This window comes from Toxotes jaculatrix, chromosome 17 (genome assembly GCF_017976425.1).
Source record: "Toxotes jaculatrix isolate fToxJac2 chromosome 17, fToxJac2.pri, whole genome shotgun sequence".
Taxonomy (NCBI): domain Eukaryota; kingdom Metazoa; phylum Chordata; class Actinopteri; family Toxotidae; genus Toxotes; species Toxotes jaculatrix.
The window spans coordinates 20,236,413-20,254,737 of record NC_054410.1 but is presented as its reverse complement, the minus strand read 5'-3'; the positions used below and the strand labels follow the sequence as shown (position 1 = coordinate 20,254,737).

The following is an 18,325-nucleotide window of genomic DNA, read 5'->3' as shown; positions in this document are numbered from 1 at the left end:
TCTTTATTTTGCAGTTTATGGTGTCTCATGATGATATAAAAACAGCATATGTCCACACTATAGTAGCAAGGGAACAGGACGTCCTGTGTGTTTGTGTAGCCCTTTGGTATCTGACCTGGAGAATTGGTTTTTCATGTAACGACAAAACAACTAATTTCAGCTCATTGCAATGGACAATTTATTGATCAATCAAAAGCCTTCATTACATTTCAATCAGATGAAAATAGATTATTTAGACAGGAATAATCACATCACCTGACTTACTCAAAGTGTTTGCTAAAATGTGCAACTAGATTAGAAAATTATGATTAAGTGATCAGTGATTAATAACAAATTACATTGTGCTCACAAAAATAATTCAGAGGCTCATTGCTCTGTACTCTAACAGTCTTAAATGTTCCATATTTCCATTCATTTCTGATTTCACACTGTGGTGTTTAAACCCAGTGCTCTTGTAAATACCCTCTGAGCATCATCAGCAAGCATGTTGAGGAAAGTCTTGAGTGCACTGTAGGTGGAGATAAAAGAGCAGGTCATTGCTGCTGGGATTCCAATTATTGGGATGAATCTGGACCCTTCCTCTGCTGTCATTAATGCAATTTCACTTGCAGAAAAGGACAGCACCTTAACAATAAGCTCTTTGGTTATTTCTGTTGCAGCCAGAGGTGACTTCATCACTGCTCTAAGATCAGCCAAAGTCAGACGTGTGCTACGAGCAAGATTCTCCAGTGACTCGTTATCAAGGCCAAAAGTAACCTGGTACTCTTTGATGGTTTTAACTATCATGGTTAGATCAGCAGTAATCGAGAGCCCAGGGACTGGTGCAGATGCTATGAGTGCAGATAGAGAGGCCAAGTACTTTATTTTTGACTGTAAAGCATCTTTCTTCTTGTCGATGATCCCACGGCTGACATTGGGCATGGCAAACAGCAGAGCATTCCTCTTGTGTGCAGGAAGTTCCCTCTCTAATGTCTCCTCCAGCAGACGGAAGTCATACAGGTGGAGCTTACGGCTGGACACCAGGAAGACCTGTGGAGACTCAAAACCTTGTTCTTGGAGACCTGTGTCACAAAGAGAATGGATATCAGGTGAGGAAATTAAAATAAAAAAAGAAAAAGCCTCTTGAGTTTCATCATGTCAGGATAAGCTTCACCTGACTGTTAGTGGCCTGGAATCTTAAAACTAGTCAGTATTTCATAAGAAGGATCAGGAAAAGTCAGAAAACAGTCTCATTCTAAGACATCAGATTTATATCCTTGCTAATTATTTCATGTTTTGAATTTGGATCTGTAATTAAATAGAAGAGAGAGCAGAATGTGTCAGGGTCTGCTGGACGTGGAAGCTTCTAAACCTGAAGCAAATACACAAGATAATATTTCTTAGATTCAATAGCAGTAACACAGGAAGTACAACAGTCATTAAAAATGACTGAACCTTACCTTGAATGCAGTTCTCCCTGATTTGTGCAAGAGTCCTCTCCTCGCTGAAATCCCTCTGATCTTCTTCCGCATCACGTAAGTTGCTGTCAATCTTTGAGCGAACAAAGTAGAACTTCTTCTTCATCCTCTCAATCTCCAGAGCAAGTTTCACATCATTTTCTCTGAAGCGATCAGCTGAGATGATGATGAAGAAGTCAAACTTCTCAAATTCAACATACTTCAGGTACTCATCAGCTGGGAAATTGGTGGTACCAATCCCAGGGAGATCCCATAATGTAACATTGGGATAGTTTGGGTGGGCGTATGCTGTAGGTTTTGATGTGGTTTCTACACAACCAGTAGGAGCGGCTCCTTCATCTCTGTTGTTTATGCCTCTAAAGGCATTAACAAAGGTGGATTTACCAGAGCCAGACTCTCCTGTGACAGCAATATTTAGTGGAATATTATTCTGCTCATCCAAATACTCCTGGATCTTTGCAGCTGCAGAGGCAGGTCCAGCAGTCAGCAGCACCTCTCTAAACTCTTCTATTGGTTCATAATCAAGTGGATTTTCCATGGCACTCCCTGAAAAAGGAAGAAACAGAAACTCACTTCATAATTTTCTTTTTTGTAATTCCAGAATATAAGATCACCCTATCTAACCAAGCATGAAAAAGAACATGCAAAGTTATGATATTGAACACGTAAAATAAAAGCAGAAGCATCAAAGGTGCAAAGATAAATTCAGAAATGTTTTTCTAGTGCGTCTTTTCCCAGGACTTTGTGTCCTCATTACCCTACACTAGGACGGTGCGACGTGTGTTACATTAACTTCAGCGGTCAGAAACTAATGCTAATTATTAAACAGATGACCAGTCATAATCCATACACCGTAATACACAGTATAGTGCAGTGTGTAACTGTAAATGTATGACTTACTGTATGAGGAACTTCGTTACTGCTCAGCAAAAGTTTTGATCCTCGTACGGTTTGGGAGATCAGCCCCTCCGGTCAGCGACTGATAAAAACGCTGCAGAGAGTCTAAACCAATCAGAGTCCGTCAGGTTGCCTCATCCCGTGTTTCTTGTAAATCAGCTGGTTTAGAAGAAGCGCAGAGAGGAGGGGTCCCGCAGCTGGTTTTAGGGGCATCACGTCTCACAGACCTCGAATATGAACAGTTCACTCTCAGTGCTTCGTGTCTGATCTACACGTTAATCGGCCTGTGAACGGACTGTAACTGTAAAATAAACTGACTCGCCCTCCCAATGTCAGCAACTGTGCCCTGACCCGATTCTACACTGGCAGTGGAACAGCCAGAGCATCATATGGAGATATGAAACCCAGCAGAAAAAAAATGTATTGATTTTAGGGGCAAAGTTCAGATTGTCAGGTATTTGTTTATATCAGAAATAGCAGTGTATGCTATGGTAAATGTGACCTGTAGAGTATATGAAATCATGGTGGGAACATAATGTATGACACAAGAATGTGAAAGCAATCACTTACAAACATACTGAACATACAGTCATATACAATCCAACTGCTTTATTGCATGTATTCTGATTCAGCTCATAACCAGAATCCTGGGCATTCAAAAAGACATTATGTTTTAGAATTTGTACTAATATAATATGTTTTTCTACACGTCCTCAGGGTTAAAGAGGTGGGCCTGGAACTCATCTTCGGCAGGGAGGTCGTCCGTACTGTAGACTTCGGTCTTCTGCTCGACAGGGATACATCTGGGCATGAGTTTTCTTCCTCTCTGAAAGAAAAATGTGTGTGTTTCTAACTGTAACTTCAGTTCATCAGAACAACTGCGTGGAGTTACTCACTATTTTCTTGGCATCACTCAGGGATCTTTGCGTGCACTTCTCCATCCTTTTTTCCTGTTTCTCTCTCTCCAGTCTCAGTTTTTCTTCACGCAGCCTGGGACATCATACAGGATACAAGAAGAGAGGGGGTTTTCATGTCTATCCTGGGGATATATATCTTCTCAGAGTTCCTAACATTACGTGGTGTTTACACTGTTGTATTTATATATCAATATATCAATGTACTGAAGACAGAAAATCCAGACTGAGAAGTCTATCTATGCCAAGACTAACCCCCAAAACCCCAAAACTCCAGTAAGCATTCAATTATTAAAATATGAAACATTTAAATACCACTCTAAATACCACACTACATCTGTTTTTGAATTATTTTTCTTTAGTGGAAGCATAATATGCTAAGCTGTCCTCACCACAACTGCTGTGAATTTAAAATTTGTTTAAACCAATCTACACCATTTAGAAAACATATGAACTTTTTAGTGCAGAGGTGTCCAAACTGTTCCACAAAGGGCTGGTGTGGCTGCAGGTTTTTGTTCCAACCAAGCAGCAGCACACCAGACTTGACTCATTTAATCAGCTGATCTCACTTTTCAGACAGTTGATTGGTCAAACGGTGTGCTCTTGATTGAAAAGTTCTGAAAAGTGAGATCAGCTGATTAAATGAGTCAAGTCTGGTGTGCTGCTGCTTGGTTGGAACAAAAACCTGCAGCCACACCGGCCCTTTGTGGAACAGTTTGCTCACCCCTGGTTTAGTGGAAAATGTTAAAAAAAAAAAAAATAATAATAATAATAAGAGAGAGATACCAGACACCATTGGACAAAGCATTGCAGTCTATCTGACACTATGTAAGTTATGCTGCAATAAACAGCATACTTATCTAAACATAAATGTTATCCTACAGGTCTCCTGTCAGGCCTACAGTCGGTGAGACAAACCTGCTCCTCCTCTCACTGTCCTTGATTTGCCTCAGATTCTCCAAGCTTTCTTCAGGGATGTTCTCAATGTGCTGGAGCAGCAAAGCCATATGGTACTCGATGCTTGACAGCTTCTCCAGGGTGCTGAGGCTGGTCGGCCGGCTATCCACGCAGCAGCGATGCACCTCCGTCACCTTCACACCCAAAGCGTTCAACATAATATCCTGCAGGCAAGGAGAGGAAGAGGGGTAGATGAATGAACAGGAGGAGAGGAGATAGAACAAGACAGAAAACATCTGAGCCCAGCTAGGATCGGTCAAATTTAGCATGCACTTTACTGATGCCACCCTCGGTGTTATAAGGGTGATTTTGAGGTGATTTTAGGGGGATGCTGGAAAATGAAATGTCAAACATACATTCTGCTTCCTTACCTGGTCTGCTGTTCTTAATGAGTCGTGCAGCTGAACCTTTTTTGTGAGCTGGACAATTCTCAACCTTTCTTGGTTAGTTCTGTCCCTCATGTCTTTGGCCTGCAACATCAGATTCTCTTCCTCCACTTCCCTTCAGACAGAGGGGATTTAGCATTGCCAACAGGATTATATTGCCACAACTTGATCAAAGCATTTTTTGTTTATATTGTATCCTCTCATCATACATGTCCTTTTTTTTTTTTTTTGGTTTCATTTATTGCAATTTTCAATATTCATCAACCTGAAGTTTAAAATGAGCCTTTTTGATATTTGAATATGATGCTTACATTTTCTTCAACTTGACACAAACAGTTTGCCGGAGCTCCTCATGTATCTCATTCACTTTGTTGGAGTTCTGAACAAGGGACAAATTTTGCTCTGTCAGCTCCTCTACCAGACCCTGTAGCTGCTGGGAATCCGAGAAGTATAACACCAGGTTCTCCTTTAGGAAGGGGAAGGTGAAACCACACTGTCAGAACTGCAGGATAACACACAAGATAAAGAAGAAGTAGCGTACGAAGAGGTAGTGCTTCAGTGCACCTTTTAGGGAAACTGACCTCATACTCTGATCTCTCGCTGTCCAGTTTAACATTTGTGACCCTGAAAGGTCAGAAAGAGTTTAAGCAACAAGATGTGAAACAATGAAATAAACTTAAAATATATCCACATGAAAAACAATTCGATTTACATGGAGGGATGTAGCTCTTTAGAAGGTAAAGCAATTTGTAAACGCATACTTTTGTTTAAACTTGTAATTCTTTTGGCTTATGCTGAGCACTGAATGGAAGTAATCGACTGGATGGATGTGCAGCATGACACTCATCAGATCTGTCATGACCAGCCCCTAACAGGGCTGTTTTCTGAACCCTTTTGTTTTGAACTCTTCTATGGACTTTTGGACTTTGGTTTAGTCTAAGTTCTGTTAGTAGTTCCTGCTTTAAGTCAAGTTACTCTTGTTTTGGGTGTTTAAGTTTTGTTGTGTATTTCGTGTTTTATTTTGAAGTCATAGCCCTTGTGTATCTTGTCTTGTTCTACTTCCTGCCTTTGTCTGGTTTCCCTCCTTTTGTGATTGTCTGCCCCGCCCTAATTGGTGTCACCTGTTGCCCATTACCTCCTGCATTTAAGTCTCCTTGTTTCCCTGTGTCCTTGTCAGTTTGTCTTTGTCTGTACCTGAGTCTGCCTGTGTCTTTACCTGTGTTAGTTCCCCATGTGCATTCTGGTATCTGTGCCTTGCATCTTCCCCCTCATGAAATTACCTTGGTTGCCTTTTGTTTTCTTGTAAGGAGTTTTCTTTGTGTTTTATGTTTCCAGCCGTTGATTTTTAGTTGTTTTAGTTTTGTTCCCTGGCCCTGGACTCTTCCAGTGATTTTTGAGTTGAAATTAAGATACTTTTAGTTTACTCATTTGCCTGTCATGGGGTTTTTTTGCATTTGGGTCCTCTTGTCCCTCATGTTTCTGGTTGCCTTGGTCATGACAAGATCCATGTCGACATTAAAATGAGTGAGTGGGTTGGTGTTTCCTTACATTGTGTCGTCGTGGGATGAGGACAGTGTGGGCTCTTCGGTAGAAGGCAGCACTCTACCTGGACTGGACTCCAAACCTTTCTCCACACCTGTGTGCATGTTATCATTTCACACTTACAAGTCAGGGTATGTGAGCCCATGCTGTGCTGCAGACTGATATCAGGGGTTAAACTAGCATGCCCTGGCCTTTACTCTATTATATATTTCATGCTGAGTCACTGGGTTTTAACACTCACCCTGCCTAACAGCTGACCCCTGTGGCTCCCTGTTCTGCTCATCCTGAGCATCTCTGTCAGACAGGACTTCAGCTTTCAAAGCCTTTGCTTCCTGTGCCTCCTGCCACTCCAGAGGTGACAGCTTGGACAGCATGATCTTGTAATTCTTGTAATTATTCAGGATTTCCTCAAGCTTAGCAAGTTCACTATGAAGAAAGAGTAATTTAGATCCATATAGCATTCGACTGCATCCCACTACAACGCAGTCATTGCAGATTAATGCCTCCAAATAGACATATTTAAAAGGGAGAATGTGCATATATTTATATTAAATATACAACATAATCATAGACCTACCTTTTTTTGGTCCTCATTTTGTCACTGAGCTCCTCAATCACTGCATTCTTCTCCTGTTTGAGCTTCCTCTCTTTTTCAAAACTGACAACAGAGTCATTTAAATTATTACAAAATTGGAAAAAGTATTTAATCCAGTCTTAAATTACAACAACAATCCACTGCAGTTTACCGTTCTCTGGCATCCGAGTATTTCTTCCCAGTCCTCCTGCAAAGCTCTTCAAAGATGTTATTCTCTATCTCAATCATTTGTTCAAGCTGTTTGAGTTTACGCTCCTTTCTTGCAATGGCCTTGTCCATCTTCTTTATCTCTCTGAGGATAGAAGGGTGAGGGTAAAGGGAATATTGGAGATAATCAAAGGAGAGGAGGGTAAAGCCAGATACAAACGGCCAGAGGAAAAAACAGGGTACTTGTTCAGCACCCTGTGTAATCATGGAATTAACTGACAGTGCAGCCCTGTATTAGGCTGATGCTGGCCTTTACTTAATTATGAAAAACATCCGGAACAAAATATTACTAAAATTTGTGCAGCTTTATTTTCAAAGTATTCCCAGTTTTTATTTCATTACATTTTAGGAAACATTTTCCGCTGCGTTCATGCAGAGTGTTAAATGAGAAGATTGATGTCACACTCTCTCATGTGCCTGTTAAATATGAAGCTACAGAGAGCAGCTGCTTAGCTAAGCTAAGCTCAATAGCTAACATTGCATATGTGGGCAATAGGCTCCTGTAAAAGCACAACTTTCTGTTGTTTCCTTCCTGCTCCCAGTCTCGCTAAGCTACGTGGTCAGCCTCCCCCAGCCCTTTTACATTTAACATTGCTGCACCTACATGAAACAAAACAGCAGGTGCACTTGAAAAATATGAGCCAGGAGTTAACAATCTATTAAATGCAATAATGTGTATTGAATGCGAAGTTATCAGATACTGTTATTATCAACATTTTGGGGCTAGCAGTGCTGTTAGCTTGTCACAAACAGCTACAGGTTAGCACAAGAGAAAATGTTTTCAGCAATTTACAATGTGATATTAATGAAGAACTCAACCTACTGTGACCTCCGGCTCTTTACAACTTTATCACAACCGAGACAAACAAACAACAAATTTCAAACTGGGCTCTATCGATGTTTACCGTTGTCACAGTAACCTGGTGACTGCCGCCTTAAAAAAAAACATTACTTTTAATGAGAAATAATCACAAAAGCAATTATAACACAACATTTTTAACCTTCATTTGATGGGAAGAATTTCCCGTACACAAAGCAGAAGCTCCTCAAATGCAAAGGAAGAAAGAGGGAGGCAATATTGGTATTACCCAAGTAAAGTGAGGAACAATAGCAGCTAAATCAGAAAACACAGCAGTATTCATATGGTTTTGTGTGAGAGTGTGAGAAATACATGTGTACACTTCCATCAACCACCAATGAGGACAATAGTATTGTATTTAATTTCAGAAACCAAAAAAAAAACATGTTGTGTTCTTTAATTAGCTTATAAAACACCATGGAACACACTGTAACTGAGTGACACCCCCTTGTGGAATCACACAATACTCAAATTTCAGTGTACAAAGACATCACAAGACAACACAGGAGAATCTGTAGAATATTTAATATTTTAAAAGGGAAAACAAATGATAAAGCCTTCAGACACTAGCTAACAGTGGCAACACGAAATGTGGCGTACAATACATGGACGCTGCATCAGTGGTCGTTTCACCAGGCAGTTCACTCATATTAAGAGTTATTCATTTTCCTCCTGAGCTGACATGAAATCAGCAAACACAAGCATTCAAGTTCTTTCTGGAAAGAGCGGGAAAAAAAAAAAAAAACAACAACAACCAAACAACAATGAATCAATGATCATCGCAGTCAAAATCAGAAAACCAACATCTCTGAGGAGAGATAGGTTTCATACAAATGAATTCAACTCAAAATTCATCATCAAAAACATTCATACTGCTGTTAATTATGGGATTACAGTGCTGATCGGGTGAGTAAAGGCAGACAGAGTCACAGCAGACATGAGAAAAGCTCCTCTGCTCTCATTACTCTGCTGTCCCTTCCTTCAATGCCTTCAAAGTTCATGTAGGCTAATGATAACAACAAATAAATTCAACGTACGGAGGACACCCTCTGTTTGTTCCTTACGGAAAAACATAGGAGGCTTGTGAATGAAACACTAGACACAAGAAGAAACACTGCAGCTCTATCTATTCCAAACTCTCCAAGGGCTGCACGTGTATTCCAAGAAATAAACAATCAGATGAATGACACTCAATTATTTGCAAAGCATTGCTAAATAAAAAATTAAACTTGAGCACTGTTCACATGACATGATTCACGTCTCTGTTGTCTCTTTCCCCACTCTTGCTCCCATCTACAAATATCAGTGTGTCCAAAAAGCCTCAGACTTAGTAAGTGACAGCTTCCTTCCTCCGGGATCCTGCAGCCCCACACCCTGTGGTATTTCCTAGATGATTATCATAGTTTCTATGTTTTCCCTGTAACTGTGTGGGTTTCCTCTGGGTGCTCCAGTTTCCTGCTCCCTGAACTTGAACTCATATTGTGTGGGGTCAGGTAATTAAAGTGGTAAAATGTCACTGGATTAGGCAATCTAGCAAACTCCAGAGGTAAAAGTGTGTGGAATTTCTTATGAGATTATAAAATCTTTCACATTATTCTGACAGCATCAATTTTAGTTTGTGGACGAATTTAACAATGCCAGTGAAAATCGGGACAATTGCTGTGATACTCACAACTCATTCAGATTAACTTGTAGGGGAGGTGGTCAAGGATGACGATGAAAGTCCCTCTTCCCGCCTGTCTTACTGACCAGTTTGACGTCCATGATGGTGATGTCATGGCTCACTGCCTTGCACATGTCATAGACGGTCAGTGCTGCCACGGAAGCGGCTGTCAGAGCCTCCATCTCAACTCCTGTCCGGCCTGTAGTGCTACACGTTGCTGTGATGACCGTGGCGTTCTGCAGCTCGTCCAGGTCAAAGGTAACAGAGGTGCACTCTAAGGGGAGCGGGTGGCAGAGTGGGATAAGGGCTGAGGTCTGTTTGGAAGCCATGATGCCGGCCAACTGCGCCACACCCAAGGCGTCACCCTTAGCCAGCTGGTTATCTCGAAGAAGCCGGAAAGCAGTGGGGCCCAAGACGACAGTGGCACGGGCTGTAGCCGTTCGACGTGTGGGAACTTTCCCCCCAACATCCACCATGATGGCTCGGCCCTGGGCATCTGTATGCGTCAGCTGGACTTTGGTGGTTTCATCCAGGTGAATGTTGGGCACATCTGTGCCTGACTTGGTCTCATCACTCACACACTGTGTGACCCTGGGGTCTTCGCTGGAACACTGACTGTGGCACATTCTAACACTGTGGTGTTTAAGGTTTATTTTGGCATTCATTAGTGTGCAAAACATGGGTGTGCCTGAGGTCCTGAGTAAGTGGCTCTGCAAAGCACTAGGACTTCTGGCTTGTGCGTATCTGAGACAGTCTGTGTTAATGCTGCTCATGACATTTGTGCGTATAGTAGAACTTGGAGTCTTGGTGTGACAACTGGTGAAAGTGAGACCAGTACCAAGCTCAGAGGAGTGAAGAGGTGCTACACTGTGGAGGTCGTCTGTTGCATTAGGTTCTTCTTTGTAGATATGTGACTTAGTGTGGGTACCCCGACTCATTAAGGTTCTAGAGCAGCAAACACGGGCTGTCTGTGTTAAAGAAGTGCTACCTGGAAGGCACGGACCCCCCCCTCTATTCAGCACTCTCCTGCTTACTGAATTACACATGTGAGGAGCTGCTGTTGGAGAGAGGGATGTGTTGTTTGTAAGCTGGGAGACAATGGGGAAAGCCCTCTGGCTGTCTTGTGACTCTGGCAGAGACAAGGGCCTTTGGCCTGTGGTGCCTGTTGGAAAAAGAGATTATATCAAGGATGCTGTTTAACAAAAACAAAACAAAACAAATAATATTTAGATGGAGCATTATTCACAGTTTAGAAAAAAAGGTTTGACTGAGATGCGTACGTACAGCAAAGTCACCCACCAATGAGGATCATAGGCCTGTTCTTCATCTGGGAAATACTGAACATGCCTGAAAAGACAAACACGAAGAGATTACATTTCCAGCAGAACTTAAAAATCCTCAGTAATCTGTGGGTATAGCCCACAAATGATACATATATAAATTAACTTTTCTCAAATCTACCTGCATGCTGTTTCTTCTTCCTGCCCACTGCTGCTCCGATGATTTGAAACAGCTCCTCATCTGATGCCCCAGAGCGCAAGACATCTCTGAGGGACACCTCAGAGTTACCAAACAAACACACCTGAGAAAAGACAGACAGGGAAGAGTGTTGGTAAGACCCTAAAAACAGAATCGTGGGTGGGTACAAACACCAACCTCTCACAGCTCCAATGAAGCACGACTGTAGCTTTACCTTCAGGCTGCCATCTGCGGTGATGCGTAAGCGATTGCAGGAGCCACAGAAATGATCAGACATGGAGGTGATGAAGCCCACCTGACCTTTGAAGCCTTGCACTTTAAATGTCTGTGGCAAGACAGAGAAGTGTGTCAAACAATTATACCACTTTTTCTAAATAATGCACACTAGCCTTAAAATAATGAATAGTGCTAGCATGATCCTGACTCTTTTTTTTTTCAAGAAACTCAGGATACTAAATAAATCATCTTTTCCACTGTTCCAGCTCTTGACGGGAGAAAATGAATAGAGTTGTTTGAGAGCAAAGTGAGGAACTACCCAGCTTTAGTATGGTTCTTGGTGAGCATACAGCACAGCTGGAGACACTAACCTTGGCAGTGTCTGTGTGTCCAGTTTGAAGCTTTTCCAGATTGGGCCACTGCTGCCTGATGTGGTCCAGCATCTCCTGGTAACTCACCATCTTCTTAAAGTTCCACTTGTTGCCTGCAGAGAGGAGAGGAGACAGCGTGGGTCAGTGTAGGGTGCAACATGCTACAGCATCTTACAACTGAGTTCTGCATCAGCAGCACTGCTTCTGAAAGCACAGCTGAACAGGCCACATCTTCTTCACAGAGGAAAGGAGCAGTAAAACAATTCCATTTTACTGATGTGACTTGATTCTTAAATAAGCTATCAGAGCACTGTATATAAAACACTCAAATGAATGATTTAAAATCTGTCTGTTGTAGCAAGTATGGGCCATGAAAATGGCCCAGTTCCTTTCCAGACCTGTGTATTAACACACACTGTAGGAGGTGAGCACTCACCGTCGAAGGGCATGTATTCGATGAATCGCACCTCCAGAGGCTTCTTCTCCGTCAGCGCCACAAAATCTAGCAGCTCGTCCTCATTGAGGCCTCGCATGACCACACAGTTGACCTACAGAGGGCAGCACAAAACAATAAGCCGTTGATTGCTAAGCTGTACGTCAATAAATATACACAGTAAAGAAGACACTTGAGAATGCTGCAGACAGCAATTAAAGTGTAGACAGGGCAAGGTGCAACTTCTCATCCCGTCTCAGTCTTTACTAACTATCTAACTAAATGACCAGTAAATAAATGATAATTAATATTTTGGTAGAAGCTAAAATATCATTTTTAGGTAAAAGCAAAGTTCAAAAGGTGAATGAAATACCTTGACAGGGTTGTAGCCCATTTCAATGGCCTTATCAATGCCCTCCATGACCTTGTGGAACCCTGGAAAAAATTGATGATGAAACGTTTGAGCTTGGATGAGATGTCAACATTCAACATCTAACATATTAACAGTACCCTGGTATCTTCAAATTCTGTGCTACCAGTTCAAATGGAAGGTGGATATGTTGTCTGATCCGTGGGAAGTTTTAGGTCAAAAGGTGCTCCAGTTTTCTGTCGCGTTTCAAAAGACACATAGGGATGTAGTGACATCTAGTGGTGAATACCCTTCCTCACAACCTTCCCTTTCCATGCATATAGGAGAACCTACTGTACACTCGCCTTCAGCTCATGTAAAAACACAACAGGCCCTCTCTAGACAGAGTGCTTGATTTATCCATGGTGCAACATGGAAGACAACCTGCTCCCTTTGAAGGGCTCGTTCTAAGCTAACAATAACATAACAATCCGTTGTCACACCGAGTGATAATACACTAATGAAAACATAGTTACGAATGTTATATTCTGTTTCTGCCATTAGAGCCACCTAAATCCTTGACACTGGTCCTTTAATTGGTGACTCTAACTTTCTCATAGGTTTGAATGGATGGATGGATATACAGAGCCAAACCGGCACAAAACTATCTTGATATAAGAGTGGGTTTCTGAAATGTGGACTGCTTTTTCTGTTTACTGCCTTTTAACATTTGACAAAGTCCACAATTTGCCGCACACCACTGATATGGAAACAAATACAACTAATCCCTCAGCAGCAACCGCAGCTTTTTAACCACAAACTGCCAAGGTCAGACTCGTCGTTTGCTTTCATCTGCACAAATCCCACAAATCCAGGCAGACTCTCACAGGTGAGCTTCTTAATAGAGGATGAGGCTTATGTTTAGTCATCTATAATTCTCTTTATAGCAGTTAAATACTGCATATGTTGTCCACATATCCTAAATAAGCTTAGTGAATGTTAAGAGACAAGATTTTTTCAGACTATACCTACAGCACCTAATGTCTGCCTAACCTTTTCCTGAAAAAAAAAAAAAAAAAAATCAGGTGCTGTGGAAGGGGGCTGGCTCAGACGTAGCTTCTTCTTACTGCCAGTACCGCCATCGCTCTTTGTTTCTCTCCCTCATTTCCTTATCTCAGTTGGTCCATCTGTGTCTGCCTTCCACAAGCCAACCACCTAGCGCTCTGCCCTGCTGTTAACTCCAGAACATGTGTGTTTAGGGCTTGCAGGCTCCCTCTGTAACCTAATGGAACTGGCCCCCCGCCCCAAAGAAAAAAAACAGCCACAGTACTGATATACCGTCACATAATTGTGGTTTTGGACAGAGACATAGAGAAACAGCTTGAGATAAGAGCCATCACATTTGTCAAAGAAACTGCAGACTAAACAACACAGTTTGTCGGGGGAGGGGTGCTGAAAATGTAACACTGAACCAGCAACAAGGGCAATAACACGACTTGACACTGATCATCTGTACTTTATTCAACATAAGCCACTGCTGCAGTAGCCACAGTAGCAAACATTCACTATGATTCTAAGATTATCCTGTTGAACGGCATCAAAAACTCTCAGACCCTCTCAGATCCTTGTGACCTTTTACTAATATCTGTTTTTATACTGTTACATCTTCCCTTCTGTCTTCCAGCTGACATTATGGGTCAGATACTGTTCCCTACCTTTCCTCCTGACAATAAACTCAAATTTGGCAGGGACCAGTGAATCCAGGCTGATGTTAATCAGGTCAAGTCCAGCATCCTTCAGCTTAGGTAGAAGCCTGGCCAAGTTTATGCCGTTGGTTGTTACGGCAATGGTTTTCAGGCCCTCCAACTTCCTCAGTTCTGCTGTAGAGGGAAAGCAAACGTGGGAACAAAAGAGAGAAAGAGTCAGACACAAAGAGAGAACTGTGGTGAAGCATGAGGATTAGAGCCCGAATGGATTTTTGGGGCCGATTTTATGGAGTAAAACATTCCAATATCGATCTATAAGCCAATGTATGTTAGAGTTGTACTGATGACGAAATTATGGGGTTGTTGTTCATAAATTTCCAGCAACGTACTTAACAAACTACTTCTGCGGACTGTGATGAGAGTAGGAGGATGTGTGTAAAGCATTCTCCAGAAGATGACTGCACCAAGAAGAGAAACATTAAATGTATGTTTGGAGATATGTCAAAAAAAACCAAACCCTAACCTTTAACAAAGGTCAAGGATGCTCACCACACAGCCCATCCCTGAGACACATAATTCAAGTTTAAAAATATGTACTGTATATTTTCTGCTCATTTTCACTTGTTGTCAGGAAACAAATGCAGTTGGTCAAAACCTTGGACACTGTTTCCACTTAATTAAAATGATTCGCTCCAGTTAACTTTCATGAGGGTTATGTGAGGTCAGAGTGATGGCCTATCACGTGACATTGATAACTGCTGATCTTTAGGGGGGGGGCTGTTGGCAGCCTGCTTTGTTCATTCATGTCATGCTTTAATGTTGCTCCCACAATCTACAATCTACAAATCAGGCGTAAAAAAACAATTTCCCCCTCCATATGTCTTAACCCAAAGGCATGCATGAAAAACTAGTTCTCCTCCTCTCTCTCTCTTCTTCTCTCATGTCACTTAGAAAAGCTCTAGAGGAGTCAACAGAGTTAGCAAACGAATCGCTGATAGCCTTGGATACCACATGCTGAATCATCTCTTTGAAAAGAAAGTATTAAAACAACTCAAAGCAGCTTTTGGTGGAACTGCAGTTCTTAAGAAGCAGTCGCTCAGTCAATGTTTCTACATCATGGAACAGACTGGCAGCACACCAGGATCACAAAAGGACATCGCACCTCCATACTAGCTGAAATAACCAGCCTCTATCAACTCAATTTTTATTTTTTAAATTTATTTCTTACCAATGATATCCAGCACATCAGGTCTGATGAGGGGCTCTCCTCCAGTGAGGCGGATTTTATCCACCCCCTCCTGGACAAAGAGGCGAGCCAGGGTCAGTATCTCCGAGGTGGACAGCAGCTGGCCCCGTGGTGTAAGCTTTACCCCCTCCTCTGGCATGCAGTACTGACCTGACAATGGGAAGAAGAGTCAAATATTAACATGGTACCATAGGTGTAATAATGTAATAGATGCCTTTATCCTATACAATGAAAGAGTGCACATATTTTTCTGTGGGTGTATTCAAGCAACAAGGTTTTTGGAAATAATACTGAAATAAAAGTGGCTTGGAGGATAATAATGATGCTATAATATGGGTGCACATTTTTTTTTATAACACCCTTAATTTCAATATTTTTTTTTAGGAAATATGCACTTGTTTCCAAATAGCCTAAAGAAAATCAACAGGCATTTAGCACAAACTTTTAATGGTTCAGTCATATCAAGAATATGTTTACCTACAAAGTTTCAGGATGTTAATGCCTAAACTTAGCTTCACAGATATGCTGTTTTTGAGATATATGTAAAAACACTGGAATAGAACAGGACTTAGTTTTGGGACCCAAACATCATGCAGGCAAACTCTGAACAAAATCTGACACAGTGCCGCAACCATTTTCCTTGATTCTGTCTGATTTGAATTAAACTCGACTCACAGCGCAGGTTGCATTTCTCTGTCAGGGAGATCCGTAGGTAGCTGTGCCTTCGGCCAAAGTTGTCAGTCAAGAACGCTGAAAAGGGTAGTATGCTGTCAGGTCTAAGCCTCTCCTGGGGATACAGACAATAGGAAAAATACACTGTGGAACTGATCTGCTATGTCTTGTTTGAAACATTTTTTTTTAATCAGACACAAGATTTCGTCTGTTAACATCCAGTGCATTTATTTTCTGCGTATTCATGCCTTATCAGAGAACACAGATTCCTTAGTCTGAGGCTGAATCTGTGTCCCTGAACTTGAAAACAGTTAAACCATTTCTTATTTTTGCAGGATATGATAAACCAGAGCTGCATGCTGAGTAAAACATGTGATATGCGATAATGCTGAATTAGTTACATTTAAATAGTTACATTTAAATACCAGCATCATCACATTAAAAGGTTTCACTGAATCAGACACACTGAGTGAGTTGCACATGGCTTTGTAACGACTCATGACCTTTGACTGTCAACAGTGGGCTGCTGTTAGAAGTTATCTACACAAAGGCAAACGTGACTCAGCGGTAGGCTCAACCATAAAGTTAATGACAGGACCCAGTCAGACACCAAATCTTTATGCACCCCCTTTTTTATATTCCTGTGTGTAAAACCAATAACAACAATACAAGTTTAATAGTTTAAATTCATGAATCCACTTCACCAGCAGCCACCTTTCCATCTCAGAAAGACCATTAAAAATGCTGTCGAAAAAAATGTTCCTGATTAATTCACCTAGTCAATGCTAGACAAAGCAACTATCTGAACAATGAACTTAACATAGCAAAGGCTGTTATCTACCACAATGTAAGTTGATCACATCTTGAGGTTTACAGGCCTACAGTAGCGTTTAATAAGGAAACCAAGTTTACAGTTAGACAAGTGAGCCATGCCTCTCACAGCCCTGTATGATATTTACTCCTCTAATCTGATCTCAGGAACCTCCCCATTTGCAAACTATTTACACAGGTATTGATTTAGGAGTGAAGCAGTGATAGTAGTGATAATAAAGATAATTAGGCTTGTAGTAATAACAGCAAATCTTTAGGTAGTATCAGGATTACTTTGTAATTAATCAGCTATAAAGAAGCTGTTATAAACTTGCCATTAGCCATTTTGCACCAGTGTCTAAATCATTTTCTTGCTGGTTTAATATTTAGTCCCTAAGAGAGTTTAGCCTTTAATGTCCCCGTAGACTGGACTGTGATCCGTTACAGACCCGCACCTCTTGTCACACGACGTGTCTTTAGTCGTTAACTAACGTTAGCTAGTAAATCCGGTACCAAGCCTGAGATTAGACGCTCACGCTGTCCACCTCTCCACCAGGTGTGAGTTGTAAGGCAGTGTCGTGGAGTCATTACCTGTCTCGACCTGGTTTTCAGAGATGCGGCAAAGTTGGGAGCAGCTAAAGTCGAGTCTCCAAGTTCAACTTCATTTTCCTTGTGCGTAGTAGCACTGGAATACGGCCGCCCACCGCTCCCGTTTACACTCTGTACGAGGAGTTTTCTGAGATGAGTTAAACTGTTATGTCTGTCAAATAAGCGGCGGAACAAGCTACCGGGAGCGGCCATGGTGTTATGTCACGGCTCCGGGATCCTCTCCGGTTCACAATCACTGAGCTCGTGGTGAGAACTGCTCTGCGGTGAACATGTCAGTTAACCCGAACACTGGAGAGGGAGTACCAGGGGCGGGGTTACGTCAGCCAATCGTGTAAACGTACGCAAGTGCTGGTGCATGTTGGGTAGTGTAGTCCGGGAATAGAGGAACAAAAGTTTTTGTGTTTTTTTTATCAAAGTTTTGACTCAGAACCCCTCTGAGAGATCATTAATGCGTGACTCCCTCTTTTATTTCTATATTTTTTTATTTTATTTACTCTTGTACTGCATATTCCACGTTAAATTGCTTTTAAATATTTCACACACAGTGAGTCTGTAGCCATCAATGAGGTATGGGCCTTCCCCGGGACAGCTGCCACATTTGTCCATTCAGTATTCCAAAATTGCGCAGTATTGGAATTTCTTGTGTGCAGTTGCATTGCTGCTGTGCATGTTAGCACAGATTTCACTTTGTCTCTCTAAAGCCAAAGAGTAAACATTATCTTTTCAAGGACTTGGTGAAAGATCAGTCTCTGGAGTCAGTAAATTGTCATGGAACACCTTTTAAAGCGTATACCCCAATAAAGCTCTGATATGAATGCCTCCCATGATCCTCAGGTGTTCTGTGGAGTGATCAAGCACGTACTGCTGACCTATAATAAAGCTGTGCCAGGTTTTATTGTTTTTCTCTGAACTATATAAATAATACACTTTCCAGTTAAACAGTAATGAAAACAATAA

At 41.6% G+C, this 18,325-nt stretch overlaps 3 protein-coding genes across 6 annotated transcripts; all 3 read right to left on the bottom strand.

Annotated features, from left to right (window-relative positions):
• Positions 1-161: 161 nt before the first annotated feature.
• LOC121196828 (interferon-inducible GTPase 5-like) lies at positions 162-2,512 on the bottom strand. Of its 2 annotated transcripts, XM_041059971.1 has the most exons (4): positions 2,358-2,512; positions 1,440-2,003; positions 444-1,061; positions 162-408 (listed from the first exon to the last, which is right to left on the bottom strand). In XM_041059971.1, exons 2-4 carry the CDS (start codon positions 1,993-1,995, stop codon positions 359-361), a joined length of 1,224 nt encoding a protein of 407 aa, XP_040915905.1. In that variant the 5' UTR covers positions 1,996-2,003; positions 2,358-2,512; the 3' UTR covers positions 162-358. The 2 variants fall into 2 exon arrangements, with proteins under 2 accessions (XP_040915905.1, XP_040915906.1); XM_041059972.1 differs by having other exon boundaries at positions 162-1,061; positions 2,358-2,511.
• Positions 2,513-2,948: 436 nt separating this feature from the next.
• On the bottom strand, positions 2,949-6,811 carry LOC121196831 (cilia- and flagella-associated protein 100-like). The gene is made up of 8 exons (XM_041059981.1): positions 6,731-6,811; positions 6,160-6,247; positions 5,193-5,235; positions 4,923-5,077; positions 4,597-4,726; positions 4,187-4,389; positions 3,251-3,344; positions 2,949-3,180 (listed from the first exon to the last, which is right to left on the bottom strand). Coding segments are annotated over exons 2-8 (750 nt in total). The 5' UTR covers positions 6,162-6,247; positions 6,731-6,811; the 3' UTR covers positions 2,949-3,057.
• A 90-nt stretch (positions 6,812-6,901) lies between these two features.
• On the bottom strand, positions 6,902-17,641 carry mocs1 (molybdenum cofactor synthesis 1). Of its 3 annotated transcripts, none has more exons than XM_041059968.1 (12): positions 17,351-17,641; positions 15,953-16,064; positions 15,260-15,427; positions 14,041-14,205; positions 12,350-12,411; positions 11,980-12,091; positions 11,544-11,656; positions 11,171-11,281; positions 10,939-11,059; positions 10,777-10,824; positions 9,487-10,639; positions 6,902-7,040 (listed from the first exon to the last, which is right to left on the bottom strand). In XM_041059968.1, the coding sequence occupies exons 1-11, from the start codon at positions 17,558-17,560 to the stop codon at positions 9,519-9,521; spliced, it is 2,343 nt and encodes a 780-aa protein (XP_040915902.1). In that variant the 5' UTR covers positions 17,561-17,641; the 3' UTR covers positions 6,902-7,040; positions 9,487-9,518. The 3 variants fall into 3 exon arrangements, with proteins under 3 accessions (XP_040915902.1, XP_040915903.1, XP_040915904.1); XM_041059969.1 differs by lacking the exon at positions 6,902-7,040 and adding an exon at positions 8,323-8,530; XM_041059970.1 differs by lacking the exon at positions 6,902-7,040 and having other exon boundaries at positions 10,499-10,639; positions 10,762-10,824.
• Between the last annotated feature and the right edge of the window lie 684 nt (positions 17,642-18,325).